This window comes from Chiroxiphia lanceolata, chromosome 22 (assembly GCF_009829145.1).
Source record: "Chiroxiphia lanceolata isolate bChiLan1 chromosome 22, bChiLan1.pri, whole genome shotgun sequence".
Classification (NCBI taxonomy): domain Eukaryota; kingdom Metazoa; phylum Chordata; class Aves; order Passeriformes; family Pipridae; genus Chiroxiphia; species Chiroxiphia lanceolata.
This window is the reverse complement of record NC_045658.1, coordinates 1,401,106-1,428,601: the sequence shown is the minus strand read 5'-3', so window position 1 is coordinate 1,428,601 and position 27,496 is coordinate 1,401,106. Positions and strand designations below refer to the sequence as shown.

The following is a 27,496-nucleotide window of genomic DNA, read 5'->3' as shown; positions in this document are numbered from 1 at the left end:
GGGACCACTGGGGACAGTCACTCCAACCCTTCCCATTCAGCTTCTGCCATCACGCCACCCATCCGCATCGAGTCCTCGGCGTCCTCTGTCACTGAGGGGCAGACCCTGGACCTGGACTGCGTGGTGGCCGGGGAGGGACAGGCCACCATCACCTGGTACAAGCGCGGGGGGTCCCTCCCGGCCAAGCACCAGGTAGGAGGGGACACCTGCGGGGTGGGGGACGGTGGCTGTGGGTGGCTGGTTGATACCACCACCTGGTGTTGTGATGTCCCCAGATGTCGGGGTCCCGCCTGCGGCTGTCGCAGCTCTCGGTGGCCGACTCAGGGGAGTATGTGTGCCGGGCAGACACGGGCAGTGTCTCCCGTGAGGCCACTGTCACCGTCACCGTCACCTCCCGGGACAGCTCCAGCTACCGTGAGTGTGGCTGTGGGGTGGGGGAGGATGGTAGGGGGTGTGGGTGACATGGGTGACCTCATGGCTTCCCTGTCCCTTTGTCCCCGCAGGCCTGCAGAGCCCCATCATCTCCATCGACCCGCACAGCATGGCCGTGGCCCCGGGGGAAGATGCCACCTTCAAGTGCCGCGTCCACGATGGCGCCCGGCCCGTCAACGTCACCTGGCGGATGGGACCTGGCCAGCACTTCCAAGGTATAGTGGTGCCCGGGGTGGCCCTGGCATGGTACCCAGCATGGCCCTGGTGCTGATGGCCGCTCCTTGTCCAGACAACGTGAAAATCAGCGCTAATGGCTCGGTCATCTCCATCACTGGTGCCCACGTGGGCAACCAGGGCGCCTACCACTGCGTGGCCTCCAACCGCTTCGGTGTCGCCAGCAGCGTCGTCAACCTCGTGGTGCAAGGTATGAGGTGGCTGTGGTGGTCCTGTCCCCATCCCTGTGTGTTCCAGATGCCCCCCAGGTGGTGGCATCCCCATTGACATCCTCATGTTGGTGTCTCTCATGGGCTCCGGGTCTTCCTGCACTGGTGGTGTCCCCATCCTCATGTCCTCCAGGTGCCTCCAGGCTGGTGGCATCTCTGTCCCTGTCCCCATGCTGGTGTCCTCACATGCTCCAGATACCCCATGTCCCCTCCATGCTTCACCTGGAGTGGTGGCACTCATGTCCCCATGCTGGTGTCCTCCTGGTGCTCCAGGGGTGGTGATGTTCCCATCCCCATCCCTGGGTCCTCCATGCGCTCCAGATGCCCCTGGGATGATGGGGTCCCCAGCCCCACTCCCATGCTCACATCCTCCTCGTGTTCCTGACATCCCCAAGGTGATGGTGCTCCCGTGGCCATCCCTCACGGTGGTGTCCCCATCCCCACAGCCCTGTCCTCCTCCTTCTCCAGGTGCCCCCACTGTGTCGGTCATGCCACCAGGCCCCGTGACAGTGAAGGAGGGCAAATCCCTGAGCCTGGAGTGCCTCGGGCGGGGCGAACCGCGGCCGCTGGTGCGCTGGAGCCGGCTGGGCTCCCGGCAGAAGGTGGAGCACCAGACCCTGCTGCACATGGACAGCCAGGCCATCCTGCAGGTGAGGGGGCACCCCGGGGTGCTTCAGGACACCAGAGGATGCCCAGTGCTCACCCCACACCCTGTCCCCTCCACCCAGCTCTCGCCGGCCAAGCCGGAGCACGCCGGGACCTACGTGTGCACGGCACACAGCGCGCTGGGCTCGGCGCAGGCACGGGTGGACGTGGGCGTGGAGTCGGCGCAGCGGCACCCCGGAGCCCCCGAGGTCACCGCGCCGGCCACCGTCACTGTGGTGGCCGGGGACACGGCCACGCTGCACTGCACTGCCACAGGTACGGGCGGGAGGGGTGGTGGTGCAGGACGGGCACCCCGGGCAGTGCCCGGCCTGACGGGCGCCGGTGTGGCCGCAGGGGACCCGATGCCGCGGATCGAGTGGTCGAAGCTGCGGGCGCCCCTGCCCTGGCAGCACCGCGTGGTCAACGGGACCCTGGTGATCCCTCGTGCCGCGCAGCAGGACTCAGGCCAGTACATCTGCAATGCCACCAGCCCCGTGGGCTCCACAGAGGTCTTCGTCACCCTGGACGTGGAGAGTAAGGAGAGGGTCCCAGGGGGGTTGGGTGCCCCTGGGCCCCTCCTGCTGCCTTCACCTCTGGCATCACCCATCCTCAGCTCCTCTCTGTCCTTCCTCTGCACGTGCCCATCCCCATCGCTGCTCCCACCCTCACATCCAGCCCTTCCCTGTGGGACCATTCTCATCCCATCCCAGCGCTCGTCCTCTTCCTCTCCATCTCCTCTCAAGCTCTGTCACCCAGTCCTTCCCATGGATGTGGCCACCAGCATGTCCCATCTCTGTACACATCTGTCTCCACTTCTGCTCTCTCCTCCATCCATCCATCCATCCATCCCCTATTCCTGGATCCATCCACGGCTCACCCCTCCCAGCTCACACCCACCTCTCCATCTCTGCTCGTATCTCTCCTTCCATTTCTTCCTCATGGATCCATCCATCACATTCATCCCAAAACACACCTATCTCTCCATCTCCTTACTCCTCCATCTATCTCTTCCTTGTGGATTCACCCATCTCTGGCCCACCCCAGCACATGCCCATCTCTCCATTTCTTCTCACACCCTTCCATCCATCCCTTCCTTGTGCATCATCCGTCTCATCCATCCCAGCACACACCCAACTCACCATCTCTTCTCAGATGCTGCCAATCATCCATCCATCCATCCATCCACCCACAATCCCCTCCCCTTCATCCATGGATTCATCCATCACTCAGCTGCCCCAGCCCTCCATCTCCTAACTCCTCCACCCGACTCCTTCATCCCAGCACACACCCATCTCTACATCTCCTCACTTCTCCATCCACCTTTTCCTTGTGGATTCATCCATTGCTTATCCATCCCAGCTGATATCCATCTCACCATCTCCTCCCACACCCTTCCATCCATCCCTTCCTTGTACATCCATCCATGTCATCCACCCCAGTACACACCCATCTCTCAGTCTCCCCTCAGACTTATCCATCCAACCCTTCCTGGTACCTTCATCCCTCACATCTTACTCTCCATTTCCCAACTCCTGCATCCATCTTTTCCTTGTGCATCATCCATCTCCTCCATTCCAGCACACGCCCAACTCGCCATCTCCTCTCAGACTCTGCCAATCATCCATCCATCCATCCATCCATCCATTCATCCATCCATCCATCCGTCCACCCACATCCCCACCTCTTCCATATGGATTCATCCATCACTCAGCCATCCCACCTCCTGTCACACCCTTCCATCCATTTTTTCCTTGTGCATCCATCTGTTTCATCCATCCCAGCGCACACCCATCTCTCCATCTCTGCTCACACCCCTCCATCCATCCCTTCCTCTTGGATCCATCTGTCTCTCATCCATGCCAGCATGTGCCCATCTCTCCATCTTCTCTCAAACTCTGCCATCCACCCATCCCTTCCTGGTGGATTCATCCATCATTCAACCATCCAGCTCACATCCACCTCTTCATCTCCTGTCACACTCCTCCATCCATCCCTTCCTTGGGGATCTGTCCATCCCTGATCCACCCCAGCACACACCCATCACTCCTTTTTGTCCCAGACTCATCTGTCCATCCATCCCTCCATGCATCCATCCCTCCATCCATTTCTTCCATATGGATTCATCCACTTTGTCCATCCCAGCACATGCCCATCTCATCATCTCTTCTCAAACTCCGCCATCCATTCACCCACCCATCCCTCCATCCACCCATCCCTCCATCCACCCATCCCTCCATCCATCCCTCCATGCATCCATCCCTCCATCCACCCATCCCTCCATCCACCCATCCCTCCATCCATCCCTCCATCCACCCATCCCTCCATCCACCCATCCCTCCATCCATCCATCCCTCCATCCATCCCTCCATCCATCCCTCCATCCACCCATCCCTCCATCCATCCATCCCTCCATCCATCCATCCCTCCATCCATCCATCCCTCCATCCATCCCTCCATCCATCCATCCCTCCATCCACCCATCCCTCCATCCATCCACCCCTCCATCCATCCCTCCATGCATCCATCCCTCCATCCATCCCTCCATGCATCCATCCCTCCATCCACCCATCCCTCCATCCATCCATCCCTCCATCCATCCCTCCACGCATCCATCCCTCCATCCATCCCTCCATCCATCCATCCCTCCATCCATCCATCCCTCCATCCACCCATCCCTCCATCCATCCATCCATCCCTCCACGCATCCATCCCTCCACGCATCCATCCCTCCATCCATCCCTCCACGCATCCATCCCTCCATCCATCCATCCCTTCATCCATCCTTCCCTCCTGGTAGATCCATCCATCTCGCAGCGTCCCAGCCATCCATATCTCATCTCCTCTCCCACTCCTCCATCCATCCCTTCCTCACAGATCCATCCAACCCTCATCCACCCCAACACCCACCCGCCTCCATCCTCCCACACCCCGCTCCAACACCCTCCTTGCCCCGCTGACCCCTTCCCGGCCCCATCCCCGCTGAGGCTCCGTGCATCCCGCAGCCGCTCCGTACGCCACGGTGCTGCCGGAGGACACCGCGGTGCGCGCGGGGGACGCGCTGCAGGTGCAGTGCCTGGCACATGGCACCCCCCCGCTGCACTACACCTGGGCCAAGGTGAACGGGAGCCTGTCGGGGCGCGTGTCCCACCGCGCCGGCCTCCTGCGCATCGGCCCCGCTGCCCCCGCCGACGCCGGCACCTACCGCTGCCTGGTCACCAACCGCGTGGGCACCGCCGAGGCCTTCGCCCGCGTGGCCGTCCACGGTGAGCCCTCTGGGACCAGGGTACCACTGGGCTCTGCGTCACTCCAGGGTGCTCCCGGTGCTGCCTGGGTGTTCCTGGTGCTCCTGGGTGCTCCTGGTGCTCCTGGGTACTACCGGGCTCTGCATCCCGCCCGGGTGATCCCAGTGCCACCTGGTACCATCGATGTCCTCCACCCCTCCCAGGTGGCACTGCTGAAGGTGTGGACATCGGTGGTGGTCCCTTGGCGGTGCGGGTGACCCCGGGGAGCCTCGTCAAGGGAGTGGGCGGCACCGCCGAGTTCGCCTGCGCCGTGTCCGGGGACCCCCGGGCGCGTGTGGAGTGGCTGAAGGAGGGCGGAGAGCTGCCCCCCACCCACAGTGTGAGGGACGGGGTGCTGCGGTAAGGAACGGGGGATGGGGAGGTGGGACCCCCCTGACCCCCTGTGGGGTCCCTCACCCTGGCTGTGTCCCCACAGGATCCCGGAGCTGGCGTGGGGGGCACAGGGGGTGTACGTGTGCCGGGCCAGTGCCCCAGGCGGGCAGGCGGAGGACAGGGCCACGCTCACCGTCCAGGGTAGGAGCAGCACCAGGGCACAGGAGACCCCTGACCTATCCCTCACGGGCACTCTGGTACCCCCATCTCCCCACATACAGGGGCACCCCTGTACCTTCCATTTCCCTAAATCCACGGTCACCTGGGCACCCCCCCAAGTCTCCCAACACCCACGGACACCTCGATATCCCAAATCTCTCCCCATGCCCACAGGCACCCCAATACCCTCAATCTCTCCCCACACCCATCACAACCCTGGTACTCCCTGTCTCCCCATGCCCGTGGGTACCCCAACACCCCCAACGTCTCCCCAGCCCATGAGCACCCCAACACCTCCAACATCTGCCCATTCCCAATCCCACTGGTCCCCCCATCCCCTTGAGCACCCCATTTCTCCCCATCTCCCACTCCTCTCGTGGCACCCTGGGCTGCAACGCCTCCCTGTGCCAGGGGGTCACCCCAAAACCCCACTGTCCCCCCAAGCTCTCCCCAGGGCCCTGATCAACATCCGGACGGCCGTGCAGACGGTGCTGGTGGGGACGACAGTGGAGCTGGAGTGCCTGGGCTTGGGTGAACCGCGTCCCCACGTCACCTGGAGCAAAGTGGGGGGCCGCATCCGGCCCGGGGTGCTGGTCCGTGCTGGCACCCTCACCATCGAGCGGGTGGAGCGGGCGGATGCGGGGCAGTACCGCTGCACCGCCACCAACGCCGTGGGCACCGTCCAGTCCCACGTCATCCTGCACGTGCAAGGTGGGCACGCGGAGCTGGGGGACACACGCGGAGCTGGGGGGACACACACGGTGTCACCGCAGCCCTGGTGACACCCCCATGTGTCCCCAGCCGCCCCCCAGATCGCGGGGCAGCCAGAGGTGAAGGAGGTGTCCGTGGGATCGGCGGCTGTTCTGCCATGCCTGGCATCTGGCTTCCCGGTGCCAGAGATCACCTGGAGCAAGGTGAGAGGGAGGGATGGGGTGGGGGGGAAGGTCGGGGGGCACCCTCTGTGGGTGCTGACCCCCACGCTGTGTCACAGCTGGAGGGGGAGCTGCCGGCGGGTGCCAGGGTGGAGGGGAACGTGCTGACCCTGCCGGCCGTGCGCCCTGAGGACGGCGGCGTCTACACCTGCACCGCCGGCAACCACCGCGGCCAGGAGACGGCCTACTACGTGCTCAAGGTCCAGGGTGAGGAGGGGCGGACGGGCAGAGGACTGGGCAGGAGTGGGGGTGATGTCCCCGAACCCCTCCTGACCCTTCCTGTCCCCACAGAGCACCTGGTTCCCTATTTCGGGCAGTCGCCCCAGTCCTTCCTCCCCCTGCCCACCATCAAGGATGCCTACAAGAGGTTTGAGATCCTCATCAGCTTCCGGCCTGATGCTGCTGATGGTGAGCCCGTGTCCCCCACGTGTCCCTGTGTCCCCCTCCATGTCCTCTCCACTGTTTCCTCCTCCCTTCATCCTCCCCTTGCCCTCCTTTATCTCCCATTCTTGTTTCATCTGAGCCCCTCCACTTTATGGGGGAGTTCTCCTCCATCCTGGTGGGATTTTGGGATCCCCTAGGACATGACCCCCACCCCAGGGTGGGGACCCTCCTGCCTGACCTCCTGTTACCCCTCAGGACTTCTCCTCTACAACGGGCAGAGGAAAAACAGTGGCGCCGACTTCATCTCCTTCGGGCTGGTGGGCGGCCGCCCCGAGTTTAGGTGAGAGCCACGAGTGGGTGCTCTGGGACAGGGGGGAGATGGATGCCAGCACCCACCCACACCCCTTGTGCCCCAAAACAATCAGGTTTGATGCCGGTTCGGGCATGGCCACCATCCGTCACCCCGTGGCACTGCGGCTGGGCCAGTACCACACCGTGCGGCTGCTCCGCAACCTCACCTGGGGCTCGCTGGCACTGGATGGGCATCCCCCCGTTAATGGCACCTCCCAGGTAGTGATTCGGGGGGTGGTGGTGGGTATTGGGTGGGGGTCAGGGTGCTGGAGGTGGTGCCCACCCGTCTGTGCCTGCAGGGGAAGTTCCAAGGGCTGGATCTGAACGAGGAGCTGTTCCTGGGCGGGTACCCCGACATCAGCGCCGTGGCCAAGACGGGGCTCAGCCGCGGCTTCATGGGTGAGTGGTGGGTTTTGGGGGGCACCAGGGCGGGGGGGACTGGGCATCACGTGGCAGTTGTGCCCATCCCCATCCCTGCCCAGGCTGCGTGCGCCAGCTCCGCATCCAAGGAGAGGACGTGGCCTTTGGGGACATGGACCTGCAGGCGCACGGTGTCACCAACTGTCCCACCTGCCAGGACCGGCCGTGCCAGGTGAGGTTGGAGGGGGTGGGAGGTGCCCACCCATCGCCACCCACGGCTGACACCCACATCAACCCCTCCCCAGAACGGCGGCGTGTGCCAGGACGACGAGAGTGGCACCTACATGTGCCGCTGTCCCCACGGCTTCACCGGCAGCAACTGCGAGTACTCGCAGGCTCTGCACTGTCACCCAGGTAGGTGACACCACCCTGCCGTGGGGATGGCACCTCGGTGTCCCTCTCGGCGGGGTGCTCATGGCTTGTCACCCCAGAGGCCTGTGGGCCCGATGCCACCTGTGTCAACCGGCCGGACGGGCAGGGCTACACCTGTCGCTGCCACCTGGGCAAGAGCGGGGACAGGTGCACTGAGGGTGAGTGACACGGGGACACGGGGCTGGCACCGCCCTGGGGACACAGCACGGGGTGGGGACCGTCCCGGGGAGGTGGGACATGGCTGGGACCACCCCAGGGAGATGGGCACAGACCTGGGACCACTGTGGGAACTTGGGAACATGACTGGGTACCAACCTGGGGACACGGGGATTGGGTGAGTATCACCCTGGGGAAATGGGGACATAGCTGGGGACCACCCTGGGGACATGGGGATGGGTGGGTACCACCCTGGGGAAATGGGGACATAGCTGGGGACCACCCTGGGGACACGGGGATGGGGTGGGTACCACCCTGGGGAAATGGGCACATAGCTGGGGATCACCCTGGGGACACGGGGATGGGATGGGTACCACCCTGGGGAAATGGGGACATAGCTGGGGATCACCCTGGGGACACAGGGATGGGGTGGGTACCACCCTGGGGAAATGGGGACATAGCTGGGGACCACCCTGGCGACATGGGGATGGGGTAGGAAGCACTCTGGAGATGTGGGCATGTGATGGGAACCACCACAGGGAGATGGGCACATGGCTGGGACCCCCGGCTGTGGACATGGGGCTGGGACCACCCTGAGGACACAGATAGAGGGCTGGGACTGTTCCAGGGAGATGGGCATGGGGTTGGGACCACCCTGGGGAGATGGATACGAGGCTGCCACCACCCTGGGGACACTGGCACGGAGATCAGGACCAGCCTGGGGAGACGGGCACCATGGGGATGGAGGTGTTGGGGTCCCACTATGGGGTTTGAGGTTGGGGTCCCACTGTGGGTATGGAGGTTGTGGAGAGATAATGGGGTCCCACCACGGGGTTGGAGGTTGGGGATGGGTGATGGGGTCCCACCATGGGGTTGGAGGTTGGGGTCCCACCATAGGTTTAAGGCTGGGGATGGATAATGGGATCCCACCTCAGGGATGGATAATGGGGTCCCACCATGGGACGGATAATGAGGTCCCACCATGGGATGGATAATGAGGTCCCACCATGGGATGGAGGTTGGGGGTGGGTGATGGTGTCCCACCCTGGGGATGCAGGTTGGGGTTCTGCCATGGATATGGATGTTGGGGATGGATGTTGGGGTTCTGCCATGGATATGGATGTTGGGGATGGATGTTGGTGTTCTGCCATGGATATGGATTTTGGGGATGGAGGTTAGGTTTCTGCCATGGATATAGATGTTGAGATGGATGATGGGGTCCTACTCTGGGGATGGAGGATGGGTTTCTGCCATGGGTATGGATTTTGGGGATGGAGTTGGATTTCTGCCATGGATATGGATGTTGGGGGTGGAGGTTGGGGTTCTGCCATGGATATGGATGTTGGGGATGGGTGATGGGGTCCCACCATGGGGATGGAGGTGGGGTCCCAGCGTGGGGCACTGACTGGGGTGCACAGGGGAGGCGGTGAACGTGCCGTCCTTCGAGGAGGACGGAGCCTTCGTGTCGTACCCACCCCTCACCAACGTGCACCACGAGCTGCGCGTGGAGGCCGAGTTCCTGCCGCTGGCCCCCGACGGGCTCCTGCTCTTCAGCGCCGGCAAAGCCGCCCCCGTCGAGGACTTCGTGGCCTTGGCCATGGTCGGGGGCCACCTCGAGTTCCGCTACGAGCTGGGCTCAGGTGGGTGGCACAGGGACGAGGGCACTGCAGGGGAGGGCTCTGGGGATCCCGGGGGTAGGGAGTGACGTGGCACTGCCAGGGTCCATTGGTGTCACGAGGGTCCCTGAGCTGTATGGAGTCCCCTGGCACCACTGGGATCCCTGCCACCACTGGGGTCCCTTGGTATCACTGGGGTCCCCAGGTGCTGTTAGGGTCCCTGGTCATCAGTGAGGTCCCCTGCTGTCACCAGGGGGGTGACCCTAACCCCAGCCCTTGGCATCATTGGGTCCCTGAGTATCACTGGGTCTTCTGGCACCACTGGGGTCCCCAGGGGTCCCTGGGCATTCCTGAGGTCCCCTTGGCATCCCTGAAGTACCCCGGTGTCACTGGGGTCCCCTGGCATCACATCCCTAGAGTTAGGGTCCCCAAGCATCACTGTCACACCACTGGGGTCCTCAGGCACTGCTTTGGTCCCCAAATATCACTGTGGTCCCTTGGCCACACTGGAGTCCTCACTGGGTCTTCTGGTACCACTGGGTCACTGGGTTCACACACCACTAAGTGTCACCTTGATCTCACTGGGGTCCCCCAATGCTGCCAGGGTCCCTGGACATCTGTGGGGTCCCCTGGTATCGCTGGGGTCCCTTGTCACCACTGGGGTCCTCAGGCACCACCAAGGTCCCCCAGCATCACTGGGGACACCTCTCAGGTTCCTGAGCATCTCCAGTGTCCCCTGGTGTCCCCCAGTGTCCCTGGTGTCCCCTGGTGTCCCCTTTGCCCCCCGTGACCTCCCCCATCCCCAGGCCCAGCGGTGCTGCGGAGCACGGGCCCGGTGGCACTGGGACAGTGGCACTGGGTGACGGCCGAGCGGCTGAACAAGGACGGGACCCTCATGGTGGACGACGCGGCCCCCGTGAAACGCTCCTCGCCCGGCAAGAGCCAGGGGCTGAACCTGCGCAGCCCCCTGTACCTGGGGGGCACCGAGCCCCCGCTCCGGCCCCCCACCAACGCCTCCTTCCGTGGCTGCATCGGAGAGGTGAGACCCCCTGGTGTCCCCTCACAGGGGGGAAAAACACCCCGTGTGTCCCCTTGGTGGGGACCTGACCCCCCCTTGTCCCTTCAGCAGGGAGGTGACCCCTCTTGGTGGCCCTCACTGGGTGGTGACCCCCCATTGGTGGAACCTCAGAAGGGGGGACCCCCCCTTAGTGTCCCCTCACTGGGGGAGATCCTCTTGGTGTCGCCTTGGTGGGGAGCTGACCCTCCTTGGTGTCCCTTCATTGGGGGGGTGAACCCCCTCGGTGTCCTTTCACTGAGGGGAGACCCCCTTGGTGTCCCCTTGTTGGTGTCCCCTCACTGGGGAGGTGACCCAGACTGGTCACTGGGGTGACCCCCCCTTGGTGTCCCCTCGCTGGGGAGGTGACCCTTTGGTGGAACGGTGACCCCCCCTTGGTGTCCCCTTGTTGAGAAGGTGACCCTTTGGTGGAACGGTGACCCCCCCTTGGTGTCCCCTCATTGAGAAGGTGACCCCGTTGGTTGGGACATGACGCCATTGGTGCCCCTCATTGGGGAGGTGGCTCTGTTGGTGTCCACTCGGTTGGGAGGTGACCTCTTTGGTTGGGAGGTGACCCTGCTGGTGTCCCCACTGGGTGTCCCCCATTGGGGAAGTGATGCCATTGGTGAGGAGGTGACCCCCTTGGTGTCCCCTTGTTGGTGTCTCGTTGTTGGGGAGGTGACCCCTTGGTGGAGAGATGACACTTATGAATGTCCCCTTGGTGTCCCCCCTGGGAGGTGACCCCTCACTGGGGAGGTGACCCCCTTGTTTGGGAGGTGTCCTGCACTGGGAGGTGCCCCACTGGCAGGGCCGTGACCACGTGTGGTGTCCCCACTGCGAGGTGGCCGTGGGGTGTCCCCTCTTTGAGGTGTGGTGTCCCCCCAGGTGTCCATCAACGGGAAGCGGTTGGAGCTGCGGGAGCGGTTCCTGCGCAGCCGGGGGGTCCGGCCCTGCGGGCACCGCGCGCCGTGTCGGCCGGGGACACGCGGTGAGACCCCGGGGGGACAGGGAGGGGTGGGGGGGGACTGTGGGGGTGTTTGTACGCGTGTGTGTGTGCTCTGTGTATGGCTGCATGTGCATTTGCACGTGTGTGTTGCACGTGTGTGTGCGCGTGCTGCACATGTGTATGGCTGCATGTGCATTTGCACACGTGTGTGTGCACGTGCTGCACATGTGCCGTGCGTGCCCGTGTGCTCCATGTGTAAGCACACGGACTGTGTGTGCACGTGTGCTGCACACGGGGTGCGCTCTGTGTGCACGTGTGTACATGGGGGGTGTGCTCTGTGTGTGTGCACTGTGTGTGTGTGCAGTGTGTGTGTGTGTGTGCACTGTGTGTGTGTGTGTGCAGTGTGCATGTGTGCACTCTGTGTGTGTGCTCTGTGTGTGTGTGTGCCCTGTGTGTGTGCTGTGCCCATGCTGTGTGCACGTGTGTGCTGTGTCCCCATGGCTGTGCCGCCTGTGTCCACGCTGTCCCCGCTGTCCCCAGGCCACGCTGTGAGCAGGAGGAGGAGGAGGAGGAGGCCGAGGGCTGCGGGCCCTCCCGGCCCTGCCTGCACGGCGGCTCCTGTGCCCACGGCTCCTGCCACTGCCCCCCGGGCACAGCGGGGCCCGCTGCCAGCACCGTGAGGGGACAGGGGGACAGGGGGATGGGGGGCACTGGGGACACTGCCAGCACTGGGGGGACATCGGGGATAGGGGGGACATGGTGGGCACTGGGGAACACCTCAGGACACTGCCAGCACCGTGAGGGGACACCAGGGACAAGGGAACATGGGGGGCACTTAGGGACACTGCCAGCACCGTGAGGGGACACCAGGGACATGGGGGCATGAGAGGGGACATGGGGGGCACTGGGGAGCACCCAGGGACGCTGCCAGCACGTGAGGGGAACTGGGGACAGGGGAGGACAGGGGGTACATGGGAACACCTGGGGACATTGCACCCATGGGAACACACTGGGAGCACCGTGAGGGACACCGGGCACAGGGGGGATGGGGGGGAAATCTGGGGACACTGCCAGCACCGAGAGGGGACAGCAGGGACGGGGGGGACTTGGAAATACCTGGGGACATAGGGTGTACCTGGGGACACTGCCAGCACCGAGAGGGGACAGCAGGGATGGGACAGGAGGGGACATGAGGGCACTGGGGAAGACCTGGGGACACGGGAGCACCCAGGGACACTGTCAGCACTGTGAGGGGACAGCGGGGACGAGGAGGAGACTTGGAAATACCTGGGACGTAGGGTGTACCTGGGGACACTGCCAGCACCAAGAGGGGAGCGGGGATGGGAGGGACAGGAGGGGACATGGGGGGCACTGGGGAAGACCTGGGGACAATGCCAGCACTGGGACACCAGGGACAGGGGGACAGGGGGCACTGGGGAACACCTGGGGACACAGGGAGCACCCAGGGACACTGCCAGCACTGTGAGGGGGCTGGGGTGGGGGGTCAAGGGGAACATCTGGGGACACTTGGGGACACAGAGTGGGGTCAGGTCACCTGAGGACATGGCGGGACACAAGGGGACGTGAAAAGATGGGGAGGGGGATACTTGGGGACACTGGAGACTGGGGACATGATGGGGGGGACAGCTGGGGACACGTAGGGACAGCTGGAGACCCATGGGGACATCTGGGGACACATGGGGACAAGGCGGGGACACACACTTGGGGAATACTTTGGGATACTTAGGGACCTGGGACACCTGGGGACATTTGGAGACACCTGGGGACATGGAGAGGACACTTGGGGCAGAGTGGGACACACTTGGGGACACAGAGGATGCACACAGTTGGAAATACTTGAAGATACCTGGGGACACTTGGAGACAACTGGGGACACCTGGTGACACTTGGAGACATGTGGGGACATGGGGGGACACCTGGGGACACGGAGGGGGGCAACACAGAGGGGACACGGGGGACATGGCAGGGGGGGCCACGCCTGGGGACACACCTGAGGACACATAGGAACATCTGGAGACCCTTGGGGGCATCTGGGGACAAAAAAGGACACCTGAAGACACAGGGGACACCTGGGGGCATGGCAGGGACACACGCCTGGGGGATACTTGGGGACTTGAAGTTACCTGGGGACATGGGGGGTCACTTGGGGGGTCACAGCAGAGGACACACACATGGGGAACACTTGGGGATAACTGGGGACACTTGGAGACACCTGGGGAGATGGAGGGACACCTGAGGACATGAGGAGGGCACCTGGGGACACTAGAGGGGATGGATACAACGTGGGGAATATTTGGGGATATCTGGGACACTTGGAGACACCTGGGAGATGGGGAGGGCACTTGGGGACACCTGGGGATGCAGAAGGACACACACACTTGGAATACTTGGGGACTTGAAGCCACCTGAGGACATGGGAGGACACAAGGGGACACCTGGGGACGCGGCGGGGGATACACACATGGGGAACACCTGGGGACACTTGGGAACACCTGGGGAGTTGGGGGAACACCTGGAGACATCAGGAGGGCACTTGGGACACCTGGGGACACAGGAGGGTGTACTTGAGGACACTTGGAGATATGGAGGGGACACCTGGGGACACAGAGGGCACACGTGTCCCCCATCTCCTCTCTCTCCCGCAGGCTCGGTGCTGGCAGAGCTGGAGCACGACTGGCAGGAGGGCAGTGGGGGCAGCGGTGGGTCCCTGCTCCCATTTTCCCCATTTTTCCACCCAAAGTGTGGGCGGGATTCCCTCCTCATCCCCCCCTCCACCCCTGACTCCCCTGTCCCCCCCCCAGACGCCCCAGGACAGTTCAGTGCCACGTTCCAGGACGGATCCTACCTGGCTCTTCCCGGGCACCTCTTCCCCCGTGGGTGAGTGACCCCAAGCAGGGGCTGCACCCCCACCCATGGCATCATCCCCTTTGGGTGCTGCACCCCCCCTACATCACCACCCCCCCTCTGGGTGCTGAACCCTCACAGCATCACCCCTTTTTTTGGTGCTGCACCCCACCCATGACATCACCCTTTACTGGAGTGCTGCACCCCCCAGCACCCCCTTTTTTTGGTGCTGTACCCTCCCCTAATGACATAACCCCATTTTGGGTGCTGCACCCCTACCCATGTCACCCTCCCCTTTTTTGGGTGCTGCACCCCCTCCAGCGAATAACACCCTTTTTGGGGTGCTGCCCCCCACCCATGACAGCACCCCCCTTTGGGTGCTGCACCCCCCCCTACATCACCACCCCCTTTTGGGGTGCTGTACTGCCCCCCATGACATAACCCCCTTTGGGTGCTGCACCCCCACCCATGTCACCCCCCCATTTGGTTTCTGTACCCCCCTACATCATAACCCCCTTTTCTGGGTGCTGCCCCCCCATGGCACAACCCCATCGCCTCCTCCCCCAGCCCCCCCGAGGCGCCCGAGACCATCGAGGAGCTGCGGACGCTCAGCGCCCACGGGCTGCTGCTGTGGCACGGGATGGTGAGCTCGGGGTGACAGGGAGGGGTCCGGGGGGCTCCACCCCCTCAGAGCAGGGGGTCGGGGTGCCCCCACCCCGCTCACCCCCCTCCCTGTGCCCGCAGGAGCCCGGCGAGGGCGGCAAAGCCAAAGATTTCCTGGGACTGGGGCTGAAGGACGGGCACCTGGTGTTCAGGTGAGCGGGGCACCGGGGTGAGGGTACCTGTGCCCCCCGAGGTGCCCCCCGAGGTGCCCCCCAGGCTGACCCCACATCCCCCACAGTTACCAGCTGGGCAGTGGCGAGGCCACCATCGTCTCTGAGGATCCCATCAACGATGGCGAGTGGCACCGGGTGACAGTGACCAGGTGGGTGGGGTCAGGAAGGGCTGGGGGGCCCGGTGTGGGTGTGGGTCGGGGTGGGGGTCAGGGTGGGGGTGCTGACGATGCCCCACAGGGAGGGCCGGCGTGGGCAGCTCCAGGTGGACGGGGAGGAGCCGGTGAGTGGGGAATCCCCCGGATCCAACATCATGGCCAACACCGAGGGCAACGTCTACGTGGGTATGTGGGACATGGGAGGGGGAACATGGGGGGACAGGGGACGGTGGGGGCACACGGGGACATGGGGGGGACATGGGGACATAGGAGAGACGTGGGGTGGGAGATGGGGTGGGACACCAAGTGGGACATAGGATGGGACCTGGGATGTTCACGGGGTGAAGATGGGATGGACATGGAATGAACATGGGGGGGACATGGGATGGGACAGGGGACAGGAGGTGGAATGGACGTGGGGTGGATGTGAGATGGACAGTGGGTGGGACAGGGGTTGGGACACGAGATGGCCATAGGGCAGCATGCAGATATGGGGTGGGAAATGGGATGGACACGGAATGGGACACGGGATGGACATGGGCTGAGACACAGGGTGGGATGCAGGAAAACACATGGGGTGGACACAGAATGGGACAGAATGGACATGGGGTGGGACACTGTACGGGACATGGGATGTACATGGGATGGCACATGGGATAGGACACCAGGTGGGACATAAGAAGGGACATGGGATGAACATGGGGTGGGACACTGTGTGGGACATGGGATGGACACAGGAGAGGACACAGAGTGGGATGAGAGGGGACACAGGATGAGCATGGAGTGGGACACAGGGTGGGACGCAGGATGCACATGGATGGGGCACGGGATAAGGCCACTGCTGGGCCGTGGGCTGGCCGTGGGCAGTGCCCCGGGCCAGGACACGGCCCAGCGCAGGGTGTGCCCCTCCCCACGTGCCCCGTGTCCCCCCAGGCGGAGCCCCGGACCCCCGCGCCCTCACCGCGGGCAAGTTCAGCTCCGGGATCTCGGGCTGCGTGCGGGGGCTGGCGCTGGAATCCGCCGGGATCCCTCCCCACCCCATCGACCTGCGGCATGGCGCCGTGGGGGGGGCCCCGTGCCCCCCTGCCCTCATAACGCCCCCCCGGAACACAGTTTGGGGGGAATTTGGCCGATTTTACTCTTTTCCAAAAAAAACCCAAAACCGCCAGGAGGAAACGGTGCTTCGCTGCCCGGGGTGAGCCCGGGGGGGGCCGGGACCCCCAAAAATGTTTACACCCCCTCCCAGCGGCCCCCTCGAAGCTGTGCCGGGGCGGCCGGGCCGCCTGGGGACCCCCCCGGGGTGGTGCGGGGGGGGGGCGCGAGGGACAATCGGGGTGCTGGGGGGACCCCCCCGCGGGGACAGCTATTAAAGGAGAGACAACCACTGCGGCTGCCGTGTCTGGGGGGCTCTGTCGGGGGCCTGAGGGTGCGGGGGGGGCTGGGAGGGGGAATGGGGTGGGGGGTGCAGGGGGATTGGGTTATGAGGGGTTGGTGTAGAAGGGTGATGGAATTGGGGTGCAGGGGGGATGGGGGGCTATGAGGGTCTGCGGTTGGGTGTGGGGGTACAGGGGGATGGGATGGGGGGTGCAGGGGATTGAGTTGTGGGGGCTGGCGTGGAAGGAGGATGGAGTTGGGGTGCAGGGGGGATAGGGGGGTATGAGGGTCTGGGGTGGGGGGGGTGGTGAGGGGGGGTACGGGGGGGATGATGTGGGAGGGTTTGAGGGCGCTGTGGGGGTATAGGAGGAGTGTGGTATAGAGGGGGGATGGTGTGAGGGTCCGGTGCGGGGATAGCGGAGGATTTGGGGTGGGAGGTATGATATGGGGCGTGTATGGGGCTCGTGGGGTTATGGAATAGGGGATGTAGGGTGGGAGGGTTTTGGTATTGGGGTGCAGGACAGGTGCAGTGCGGGGGAGGGATGGTAGGGGGGTGTGGGGTGGGTTAGGGGGGAGTAGAAGGTCTGGGGTGTGTGGTGTTGGGTGCAGGGGGGGGGAACGGTATGGGGGTGCTGGGGTGTGGAGTTATGGCATGGGGGGTTAGTGTAGGGGTGTGGCAGTGGTATAGGGCTGCGGGGGATGAGGTATAGGGGTGTAGGGATGAGGTACAGCGGTGTAGGGGATGGCAGGGTGGGGTGTGTGAGGGTTCGGGGTGCTATGGTGTAGTCCGGGGGGTGGTATAGGGGTGCAGGAGATGAGGCATAGGAGGGTAGGGTATGGAAGGGGGAGTGGGGGGGGTTCGGGGTGCAGGAGCATGTAATGTAAGGGTGTAAGGGGTGGGGGTGTATGGCCGTTCGAGGTGCTATGGGACAGTCCGGGTGGTGGCACAGACTTGCTGGGAGTGTGTCGGGGGGCAAAGGACTTATCGTTTCTGCTCGGAGGGTGTTCCTGAGGGTCCCGGGCTGTACGGACCGGCGCGGGGGGGGGGGGGGCGGGCCAGTAGGACAGGCCACACCCCCGTGAGGCAAAGCCCCTCCCCTTGTGCACAAGCCCCGCCCCCGACGCTCACGAGCCCGTTCCGTGGGTGCCCAAGCCCCGCCCACAGCGAGCAACCCCCCGCCCCTCGTGCCCAAGCCCCGCCCCCAGCGCGCACAAGCCCGTCCGAGGGAAGCTCAAGCCCCGCCCCCGGGGTGCTTAAGCCCCGCCCATAGCAGCACAAGCCCCGCCCCCGGCGGCTCTCGCGGCGCGGCTCGGTAACGTCAGCGCCTCGCGCGCGTCGCGCTCGTGTCGTCAGCGGCCCTGAGGGCGGCGGGAGGGGCCGGGCGGGACCGGGACCGGACCGGGACGAGGGCCGGTACAAGGGCCAGGAACGGACCGCGCCGGGGCGGCCCCGCGGGCACCGGCAGCGATGGCGCCGCGGCTGCAGCTGGAGAAGGCGGCGTGGCGCTGGACCGAGACGGTGCCGCCCGAGGCGGTGGCGCAGGAGCACATTGAGGCGGCCTATCGCGTCCGGCTGGAGCCCTGCCAGCGCGGAGCCTGCCGGTACCGCCGCACGGCCCCCTCCGCACCGCCCTCGGGGGGCTGGGGCATCCCGCGGGCACCCAGCACCCGCCTCCGACCGACCCCGGGGTTTGGGGGCTCCCCAGGGCTGCGGGACCCTCCTCTGCCCATCTGCAGGGCTTGGGGCTCCCTCGGGCACCGAAAATCCCCTCTGCTCATCCTCGGGGTTTGGGGGCTCCCCCTGGCACCGAACCTCCCCCCCGCCCGCCCCTGGGGTTTGGGGGCTCTCCAGGACTGTGGGACTCCCTCCTGTGCCCATCATCAGGGTTTGGGGCTCCCCTGGGCACCTGACACCCCCCTCTGCCCACCCCTGGGGTTTGGGGGCTCCCCCGGGCACTAAACCTCCCCTCTGCCTATCTTGGGGGTTTAGGGCTCTCCTACTCCCCTGGGCTGGGGGCTCCCCTTGCTCCCTCCCCCCCCAAGATGGGAGGGGCTCCCCACCCTTTAGGGGTCCCTCAGGGTTGGTGGAGACCCCCCGTGTTTATTTGGGTGGGGGGACACCCCGTTCCCAGGGCCTGGGGGGCCCTCAACCCTGCCTGTGCAGCTCCACGGATTTAAGGGATCCCTTGGATTGGGAGGAACCCCCTGTCCCTGCTTGGATATGGGGGCCTCACCTTGAGTTGTGGGGAACCCTTTTGTTCCCTAGCTCCCCAGATACAAGGAGTCGTCCTGGGGTTGTGAGGGACCCCTCTAATTGTTTGGCTGGTCAGATGTGGGGGACCCCTGTCCCTGGCTCCTCAAATTCAGGGCACCACCCTGGCACTGGGGGGGGACCCCTTGTTGCTCGGCCCTTCAGATAGAGGGGAACCCCCCTGATGGGTTCGTGGGGGACCCCTCTCCTTGCTTGTTCCCCTCCAGGTATTGGGGAACTCTGGGGTTGTAGGGAACCCCTATCCCTGCCTGGCTCCTCAGATATAGGGGACACCCCCAGAGACCCCTCCTTCTCCCTCCTCAGGTATAGGGGAACCCTGGGCATGTGGGGAACTCTGTAGGGTTGCCTGGCTGCTCATATCTGGGGGACCCCCATAGGTTGTAGGGAACCCCTGTCCTTGCCCAGCTCCTGAGGTGTAGAGGACCACCCTCCAACTTGGGGTTCTGGAGGACCCCTCTCCCTGCCTGGCCCCCCAGAAATAGGGACACGCCCCTGGGTTGTGGGGACCCCTCTCCTTGCTTGTCCCTCCCCATGCACAGGGGACCCCCATGAGTTGTAGGGAACCCCTCTCCTTGGTCCTCAAATATTGGTGATCCCTCTCCCTGCCTGACTCTCCAGATAGAGGGGACCTTCCTCCTGGGCTGAGGGACCCCTGTGGTTGCTGGCTCCCCAGATGTAGGGGACACCCCCAAGGAGTTGTTGGGGACTCCTCTTCCACCCTGGCTCCTCAAATATTGGGGACCTTTCTCCCTGCCTGGCTTCTCAGATCTTGGGGATCCCTCTTGTTACCTGACTCCCCAGAAATAGGGGACCCACCCCCACATCCCATACTCTTCCTGGGTTCCCCCTTCCCCTCCCTCTGACCTTCTCCATCCCCTTTTTTTGTCCCTAACCACCATTTTTGGGGGGTGGGCGTGACCCATATCCCACCACATTCCCTCTGTTCATCCTTATGGGGTCCCCCCTTGCCCTGTCGCCTCCCCCTGCCCCCAGGGGACACGGGGGTGACACTTGGGGTCCGTTCTCCCAGGAGGAACTGCCGGGGGAACCCCAACTGCCTGGTGGGCATCGGGGAGCACGTGTGGCTGGGCGAGATCGACGAGAACAGCTTCCACAACATCGACGACCCCAACTGCGAGCGCCGCAAGAAGGTACCCCCCAAAAACTCCCCCCCGCCTTCCCCAGTGCCAGAGGACGAGGGGAGGTGACCCCTGACCCTTTGTGTGTCCCCCCAGAACGCCTTTGTGGGCCTGACCAACCTGGGGGCCACGTGCTACGTGAACACCTTCCTGCAGATGTGGTTTCTGAACCTGGAGCTGCGCCAGGCGCTGTACCTGTGTCCCAGCGCCTGCAGCGACGGTGTCCCCAAGGACACAGGTGGGTGGCACGTCCTCCTGGGAGAGGGGCAGTCCCTCCTTTCCTCCCAAAACTGGATGTTGGCTCTGGGATAAATTCATCAGGAGGATCTGTGGGTGAAGCATCAGATGATCATCCTGTCGCCACGGCATTGGTTTGGAGCCGTCACCTGGGTTTTGGGAGCACACTGACCTTGATCCAAGGGATTTCATGGATCAGGGGGGTCTGAGCTCATTGAAGAGGCTGATTTGGGTTTGTTCCCAAAGCCCAGTGGTGGTGCTGGGAGTGGAACACATGGATTGGGGCTGATCTGGGCTCTCACAGAGCTGCACTTATCCCGTGGAAGGGCAGAAATTGAGATTCCAGGTAGGATTAAGGCTCCCAACTGCTCCCAGTCCGTGTGGGTGCTGTCCCTGTGGGTGCTCTAGGTCAGTGCAGCCACCTCAGCTCTGTTCCTGTTTTATGGTGATTTTACATGATGTTTCACCATTTTGGGTAAATCAGAAGCATATGCTGCTTAAACCCTTCACTCCCAGCTTGTGCTGGGCACTGTAGGATAGAATCATGGAATCACTGAGGTTGGAAAAGCCCTCTGAGATCATCAAGCCCAACCATTCCCCCAGCACTGCCCTGTTCATCCCTAAACCATATCCCCAGATGCCACATCACATGTTTTTGGACACCTCCAGGGATGGGGACTCCACCACCCTGCATGGGCAGCTCCTTCCAGTGCTTGACCACCCTTTCCATGAAGGAATTTGCCCTAATACCCAACCTAAACATCCCCTGGCACAGCTTGAGGCTGTTTCCTCTCGTCCTATTACCTTGTTCCCTGGGAAGCAGAGCCTGACCTCCCCGGCTTCCCCCTCCTGTCAGGGAGTTGCAGAGAGCAAATATTTACAGTTGGACTCCATGATCCCAAGGGTGTTTTCCAACCTAAATCATTCTCTGTTTTGTCTGTGCTGGGGTTTGCCCTCATCACCAACACGAACCCTTTCAGTTCTCTCGACAACTAAAACCAGCTTCTAAACCCACCATTTCTAGTCATAGACTCACCCTGACAAAGCCAGACCGGGCAAAATACCTGGATCAGTCCTCTTCCTGCCCTGAATTCCTGGCTGTGCCTTGTGTTTCCCCCAGACTACGAGCCCCCAGAGCATCTGTGAGCACCTGCAGTACCTGTTTGCGCTGCTGCAGAACAGCAAACGGCGCTACATCGACCCCTCGGGCTTCGTCAAGGCCCTGGGCTGGACACGGCCCAGCAGCAGGTTGCGTGGGGGCCTGGGCATTCCAGGGACCTGGAATTGCCCTTGGATGTTGGTTTGGCCGTCCCAGCTGGGTCTTGCGCCGGGGGCAAACACGGAGTGTGGCTCAGGGCCCTTCTGGAGTGCAGCGGGTCGAGAGGGGGCCAGGGAGTGATGGGATGGGGGCCAGGGAGTGATGGGGATGGGGCCAGGGAGTGATGGGATGGGCCAGGGAGAGTGATGGGATGGGGCCAGGGAGTGATGGGATGGGCCGGGGAAGTGATGGGATGGGGCCAGGGAGTGATGGGATGGGGCCAGGGACTGATGGGATGGGACAGAGAGTGATGGGATGAGGCCCGAGGAGTGAGGGATGGGGCCAGGGAGTGATGGGATGAGCCCAGGAGGAGCCCAGGGAGCAGTGGATGGGGACAGGGAGTGATAGGGATGGGGACAGAGAGATCAGGAAGAGCTCAGGGAATAATTGGTATGAGGAGAGGGAGCAAGGGATGAAGACAGGAGATCAAGATGGAGGCAGGGGGGAAGCAATGGGATGAGGGACAAGGGAGATCAGGAGGAGCCCGGAGAGCAATGGGGTGGGGGAACAGGAGTGATGGATGGAGGACAAGACTAATGGGATGAGGCCAGGGAGATAGGAGGAAGCCAGGGAGTGATGGGATCAGGACAGAGAGTGTTGGGATGAGGCAGGGGAGATAGGAGGATGGGATGGCAAGGAGTGATGGGATGAGGATAAGGAGCAATGGGATGAGGACAGGAGAGGAGGCGCCCAGGGAGGATGGGATGGAGACAGGGAATGTTGTAGTGCCCGTATGGCCCTGGCACTGAGCTGGGGGGGGGGGGCAAAGCTGCTGTGAGGGTCCTCTTGCAGGTGTTCCCACAGGCTGTCTCACCCCAGTGGGTGGTTGGGGAGGTTTAGGGCCCTCCCAGGGCAAGAAGATCCTAATGGTGGCATCATGGGAGCCAGCCAGGATGCAGTGCTGCAGGATCCTGTGGGGGCTGCAGCTGGAGAGAGCTTGGGAGAGGGCTTGGAAATCCACTGGAGAGGTACGGAGGTGGGTTGGAAGAAGGGCCTGAGCACCAGCAGGGAATTCCTTGGGAGGACAAGAGGGGAAGGAAACAGTCCCTGCCAGCAGGGACACCGAAAGGGCAGCTGGGAGAGGCAAAAACGTGTTTGTTTTTGGAAGAGCAGAGCCAGGGTGGGAGAGGAAAATCCTGAGCTGGGCGTGGGGAAGCTCGAGAGCCTGGCAGGGATCAACCTCGGGGCAGCCTCTCGTTTTTGGGGTGTTTTTATTGCCCTGCTCACCTCTGCTCCCAGCAGGGACAGCTGGCTCTGCAAGCCAAGCTTGGAAAATCGACACTCAAGGGCCAGAAAACGCTCCACAGGAGGGTTTTTATTCCTTCCAGAGCCCTGGGAAGAGCAGGGCAGGAGTCAAACCCCCGGCAGGGCTGGCTGGGGGCCAGGAGAGCTCAGCCCTGCTCCCACACGAGGGCCTCACGCTCCTTTTAGCCAATTCCTCTTTTTTCTTTAGTTCTCCAACTAGTCTTCATTTTCCATTCAGTGCACAGAGCCTGGGTACAGCCTGTGCATGGGGCTCGGGGTAATTAGCACTAAATTAGTGCCAGGGTTGGACTGTGCTGTGGGGGCTTGTTAATGAACTCAGGTTTCCCTCTTTTCAGGATGCCCAGGAGTTTTCCAAGCTGTTCATGTCCCTGCTGGAAGATACTTTATCCAAACAGAAGAACCCAGATGTCAGGAACATCGTGCAAAAGCAGTTCTGTGGAGAGTATGCCTATGTCACTGTGTGAGTATTGGCTTTGGGAAGAACCTCCTAGTAAATATTTGAATTTTTAGAAGGATTTGAGAGGGGAAGATCCCTCCTACAACGGGACTGGGCAGGTGAGGTGCTGCAGAAACCTTTTCTGAGGGATTTTTAAGCTTGTAATGTCCTGTTTCTGTGCCTGTGTTGTTGCTGTCTCACTTCTCCAGCTGCTTTTAGTCCTTTAATGAAAATTCACCAATTTAACCTGCGAGTGAGTTGATGGAATGGCAAATCCTGCAGCCACAAAACAGCATCCTGGGCGTTGTATTTTCATTTCTGCATTCTCGGAGCTGTGGATTTCATCTTAAAAATGAGATAAAATGATGCAGATTTCACTTTAAAAATGACAAAATGATGGAGATTTCACCTTAAAATGAGGATAAAATGATGGAGATTTCACCTTAAAAATGATACAAAATGATGCACGTGAGCTGTAAACAGGTCCTGGTAGCTGCTGTTGTGCTGGTTGCACCTTCTCGTGGAGTTTTTTGTGGTGTGGAGTTGTGAACATCCTCAACTCTGACTCCCACTTTTTTCTCCTGATTTTATCCAGGGAATATCTTGCTTGTGGCTGGGACACAGGACCATGACCTGTCTTCATATATTTTTATCTTCTTTCCAATCCCAGCTGCAACCAGTGTGGCAGAGAATCCAAACTGGTGTCCAAATTTTACGAGCTGGAGTTAAACATCCAAGGACACAAGCAGCTGACAGACTGTATAACAGAATTCCTCAAGGTAGGAGCTCGTTGGAATGCTGCTATTTTTAGCCAGGAGTTTAAATTCCTTCCTCTAATTCACAGCCCTTGAGGTCGGTGTTGGAACAAGTTGGCTCAGTGAGATGCATCTAAGTGAAAATGTTTCTTTCTGTGGGACACAAAAAATGAGGATTGAGGCAGAGCCATTCCTTGCTCTTGTTATGGCTTTAAAAAGCACTTGGAAGTTGCATTTTTAGTTAAAATACTTTGCCAGGAAAGTTGGGAATAAGCCCCTGCATGCTTTGTTGTGGATGGCACGGGGAAAAGGGCTGGGGTTCGTGTTCTCCGTGTCAGTGCTCATCTGCACAGCAACAGGAGACATTCCCTGCTGGAAAATGTGCTCTCAGAAATACTGGGGAGCGCCGGGAATAGCTCTGGGAACAGCTGCAAGTGCTCCTATTCAGCTTGAAAATTTGCCTGGATCCGAAGTTCAGCTCCGGCACGTGTGGGTTCCACTCAAAATCTTTGGGACAGAACTGAGCTGAACCCCTGTCCCTGAGCTCCCTGGCTGCTGCTGCTGCACCCAGCAAACCGGTTGCTCTGCCTGTGGAAGGTCTGCTATGAAAAAAAACTGGTTTGGGTGCACAAATTAAACTCCTGAATTGGTGAACTTGATGTTTGTCTGCTCCTCCTTCACACAAAACCACGCAGTGACCTTGGCTGGGGGGGTGGAATTCTCCTCTGGACTAATCCTGCACTTGGGCCTACTTAGGCTCCCACGGTGACTCTTGCAGGGTGATTTTGGGTGGCTGAGCAGAGGGTTGGAGTTTCCAGGCTGAAATGTGGCTTTGCATTAACTTGGGCCACATGAACTCATAAGAGGGGTGATTTAATTATTTTCTTTGATCTAAACCAACTCAGTGAAGCAAGGAGCAAACCTGCCAGTCTTGTGAGAGACCTGACAACTTGGAATGGGTCTAAAATTGGCCTTAAAGTGATAGCAGCCTGCTCTGGCCACGCTGGAATGTGCAGTTATAAAAGTGTGTCTTTTAACTGAGAGATTAATTAGGGAAGAGCAACCGGAAAGAGACTTAAAGAGTTAAAATCACTTTGGTACTTTCAGTCTCCAGCTCTCGAGTGGCTCTGTTGACTTTTCAGTGCTGAGCTGTTCTCCACACCTTTCCCTCTCCCTCTCTCCACACTCAGGAAGAAAATTAGAAGGGGACAATCGTTATTTTGTGAGACTTGTCAGAGCAAGCAGAATGCCACGAGGAAGATCCGCCTGCTCAGCCTGCCCTGCACCCTCAACCTGCAGCTCATGCGCTTCGTGTTCGACAGGTCAGTGGGAACACCCTGCAAGCTCTTTGGGAGGCACCTGCTTGGCTCTTCCTGCTTTAATTGAGGGGTCAGGGGGTGTCTGAGCTTCTGTGAGGGGTCAAGGGGTGTTATTTTGGGGGGGTGAGCTGTTATTACTGTGCCCTGAGCCAAAGCTTTGCCCCTGCACAGGCAAACTGGTCACAAGAAGAAGCTGAACACCTACATCGGCTTCTCGGAGCTGCTGGACATGGAGCCTTTCATGGAGCAGAAAAGTGAGTTTGGGGAGGGTTTTTGTTGTCTTTACCCATGGTCTGTCAGCAGATGAGAGGTCTCTGGAATTCTGTTTAAGAAGAAATCCTTCCCTTGCAGCTAGGAATTTCCTTCTTTATCCATCCTGGGGAAATCTGTACACACCAGTCTGTCTGCAGTGCCAGTGACCTGTGTGGGGCTTGGAGTGCCTGTAGCTCAGGGGGTCGGGGTTAGATGGGATATTGGGAAGGAATTCCTGGCTGTGAGGGTGGTGGGGCCCTGGCACAGGTTGCCCAGAGAAGCTGTGGCTGCCCCATCCCTGGAAGTGTCCAAGGCCAGGTTGGACAGGGCTTGGAGCAACCTGGGACAGTGGGGGGTGTCCCTGCCCATAGAACAAGATAAGCTTTAAAGTCTCTTCCAACTCAAGCGGTTCTGTGATTCCTCCGAATCCTCTTTTTGATGGGAAATGATGCCAAGAGCCATTTGAAGCTTGTGTTTCAAACAACATCCTCGTTAGTGGGTCGTGGAAGCCACAACCTACTTAGCGAGGTCCCGGGGAGCTCCCCGTTGGAGCGCAGCGTTTGCTGCCGGGTGCAAACCCGGAGCTTTGGGAAGGGGGGGGTTGTGCTGCTGGCTCTGGAGCTGTGTGTGAGCGCTGCTGTGCCCTCCCAGACGGGGTGTACGTGTACGAGCTGAGCGCTGTCCTCATCCACCGCGGCGTCAGCGCCTACTCCGGCCACTACATCGCCCACGTCAAGGACCCGCAGACGGGCGAGTGGTACAAGTTCAACGATGAGGACATCGAGAAGATGGAGGGCAAGAAGCTGCAGCTGGGCATCGAGGAAGATCTAGGTAAAACCTTTCAGTTGTCAATGCCCTTTTCAAGCAACTCCTTTCCCCGAAGGCACGGATCCTGTTGCTCCCTGTGGCAGCTCGGAGGAAGGTGTGAAACAGCAATCCTGGGGATTGCAGCCAGATTTGCTTGGTTTCAGCCCTGCACGAGTGTTTACACCTCGTGATCAGCTCCTCTAGTATTTCTCTGGCTGCCACATGGCAGATAAGATGCTGATAACTCCAACAGCAGCTCCTATCAGGGTGCAACAGGCAAGTGCTGCTTCCTTGGCCGGTGTTGGAACAGATAACAGGAATACTTTCGGTTCCCTTAACTCGTTATGGCCTTATTTCCACTGAGCTGTTTGACTTAAGTCAGTAAAAAAAAATCTTGATCCAAATAACAAGTTGGAAGCTAAAACTGCCCTTTCACTCTGGTGGGTCCCTTTAGATCTCTGCAGAGGGGGTAAATCCTGTAAATCACACACCTTATTTCCCCCAATAACACCCCCAAACCTTTTCCAGCCCCACCCCCCAGCCCTAAAACACACTCTCCAAGCCACGAAACTTCAGGAATTAGCACTAATTCCTGCCTGGATCTGCATTTTCAGCCTGTTTCCTGAGCTATCTTGCTCTCCCTTTCCTCCTACCCCTGTGCCCAAAACAATAACTCAACAAAAACCTCCTGTTGACTTCCCCTTGCTGCTTTTCTGTTTTACCATTACTGGCTCGTCCTGTGCTGCTCAAATCACCATGTTCCTGCACTGTATTTCCTGGGGATTTCTTGGAGAGCTTGGGCTGAGGCTGGACCTGCTGGTTTCTCACTCTGCAGCCAGTAAATGAGAGGGTTTAATTGACATTTTGAGGGCTGGGCTGGG

General features: G+C 61.2%; 2 protein-coding genes across 2 annotated transcripts in view; both read left to right on the top strand.

Moving 5' to 3' along the window:
• HSPG2 (heparan sulfate proteoglycan 2) overlaps positions 1-16,824 on the top strand; it is a 58,458-nt gene extending 41,634 nt beyond the window's left edge. Inside the window, 32 exon segments of the mRNA XM_032709281.1 lie at positions 41-192; positions 276-414; positions 504-647; positions 722-856; positions 1,344-1,525; positions 1,604-1,796; positions 1,875-2,054; positions 4,523-4,783; positions 4,966-5,161; positions 5,238-5,335; positions 5,798-6,064; positions 6,155-6,267; positions 6,345-6,492; positions 6,577-6,693; positions 6,925-7,009; positions 7,095-7,239; positions 7,320-7,419; positions 7,503-7,612; positions 7,686-7,794; positions 7,872-7,970; positions 9,387-9,608; positions 10,391-10,623; positions 11,524-11,629; positions 12,127-12,231; positions 12,234-12,260; positions 14,251-14,304; positions 14,407-14,482; positions 15,017-15,092; positions 15,194-15,264; positions 15,351-15,434; positions 15,523-15,626; positions 16,374-16,824. Coding sequence (XP_032565172.1) covers positions 41-192; positions 276-414; positions 504-647; positions 722-856; positions 1,344-1,525; positions 1,604-1,796; positions 1,875-2,054; positions 4,523-4,783; positions 4,966-5,161; positions 5,238-5,335; positions 5,798-6,064; positions 6,155-6,267; positions 6,345-6,492; positions 6,577-6,693; positions 6,925-7,009; positions 7,095-7,239; positions 7,320-7,419; positions 7,503-7,612; positions 7,686-7,794; positions 7,872-7,970; positions 9,387-9,608; positions 10,391-10,623; positions 11,524-11,629; positions 12,127-12,231; positions 12,234-12,260; positions 14,251-14,304; positions 14,407-14,482; positions 15,017-15,092; positions 15,194-15,264; positions 15,351-15,434; positions 15,523-15,626; positions 16,374-16,639 — 4,397 coding nt within the window. The 3' untranslated portion in view covers positions 16,640-16,824.
• Positions 16,825-18,194: 1,370 nt separating this feature from the next.
• The window catches only part of USP48 (ubiquitin specific peptidase 48), a 32,589-nt gene continuing 23,287 nt past the window's right edge, over positions 18,195-27,496 (top strand). Inside the window, 12 exon segments of the mRNA XM_032709308.1 lie at positions 18,195-18,416; positions 20,117-20,237; positions 20,322-20,463; positions 20,789-20,808; positions 21,583-21,682; positions 21,685-21,710; positions 23,382-23,506; positions 24,153-24,271; positions 25,428-25,454; positions 25,457-25,559; positions 25,728-25,810; positions 26,460-26,639. Of these exon segments, the coding sequence (XP_032565199.1) occupies positions 18,283-18,416; positions 20,117-20,237; positions 20,322-20,463; positions 20,789-20,808; positions 21,583-21,682; positions 21,685-21,710; positions 23,382-23,506; positions 24,153-24,271; positions 25,428-25,454; positions 25,457-25,559; positions 25,728-25,810; positions 26,460-26,639 (1,180 nt within the window). The 5' untranslated portion in view covers positions 18,195-18,282.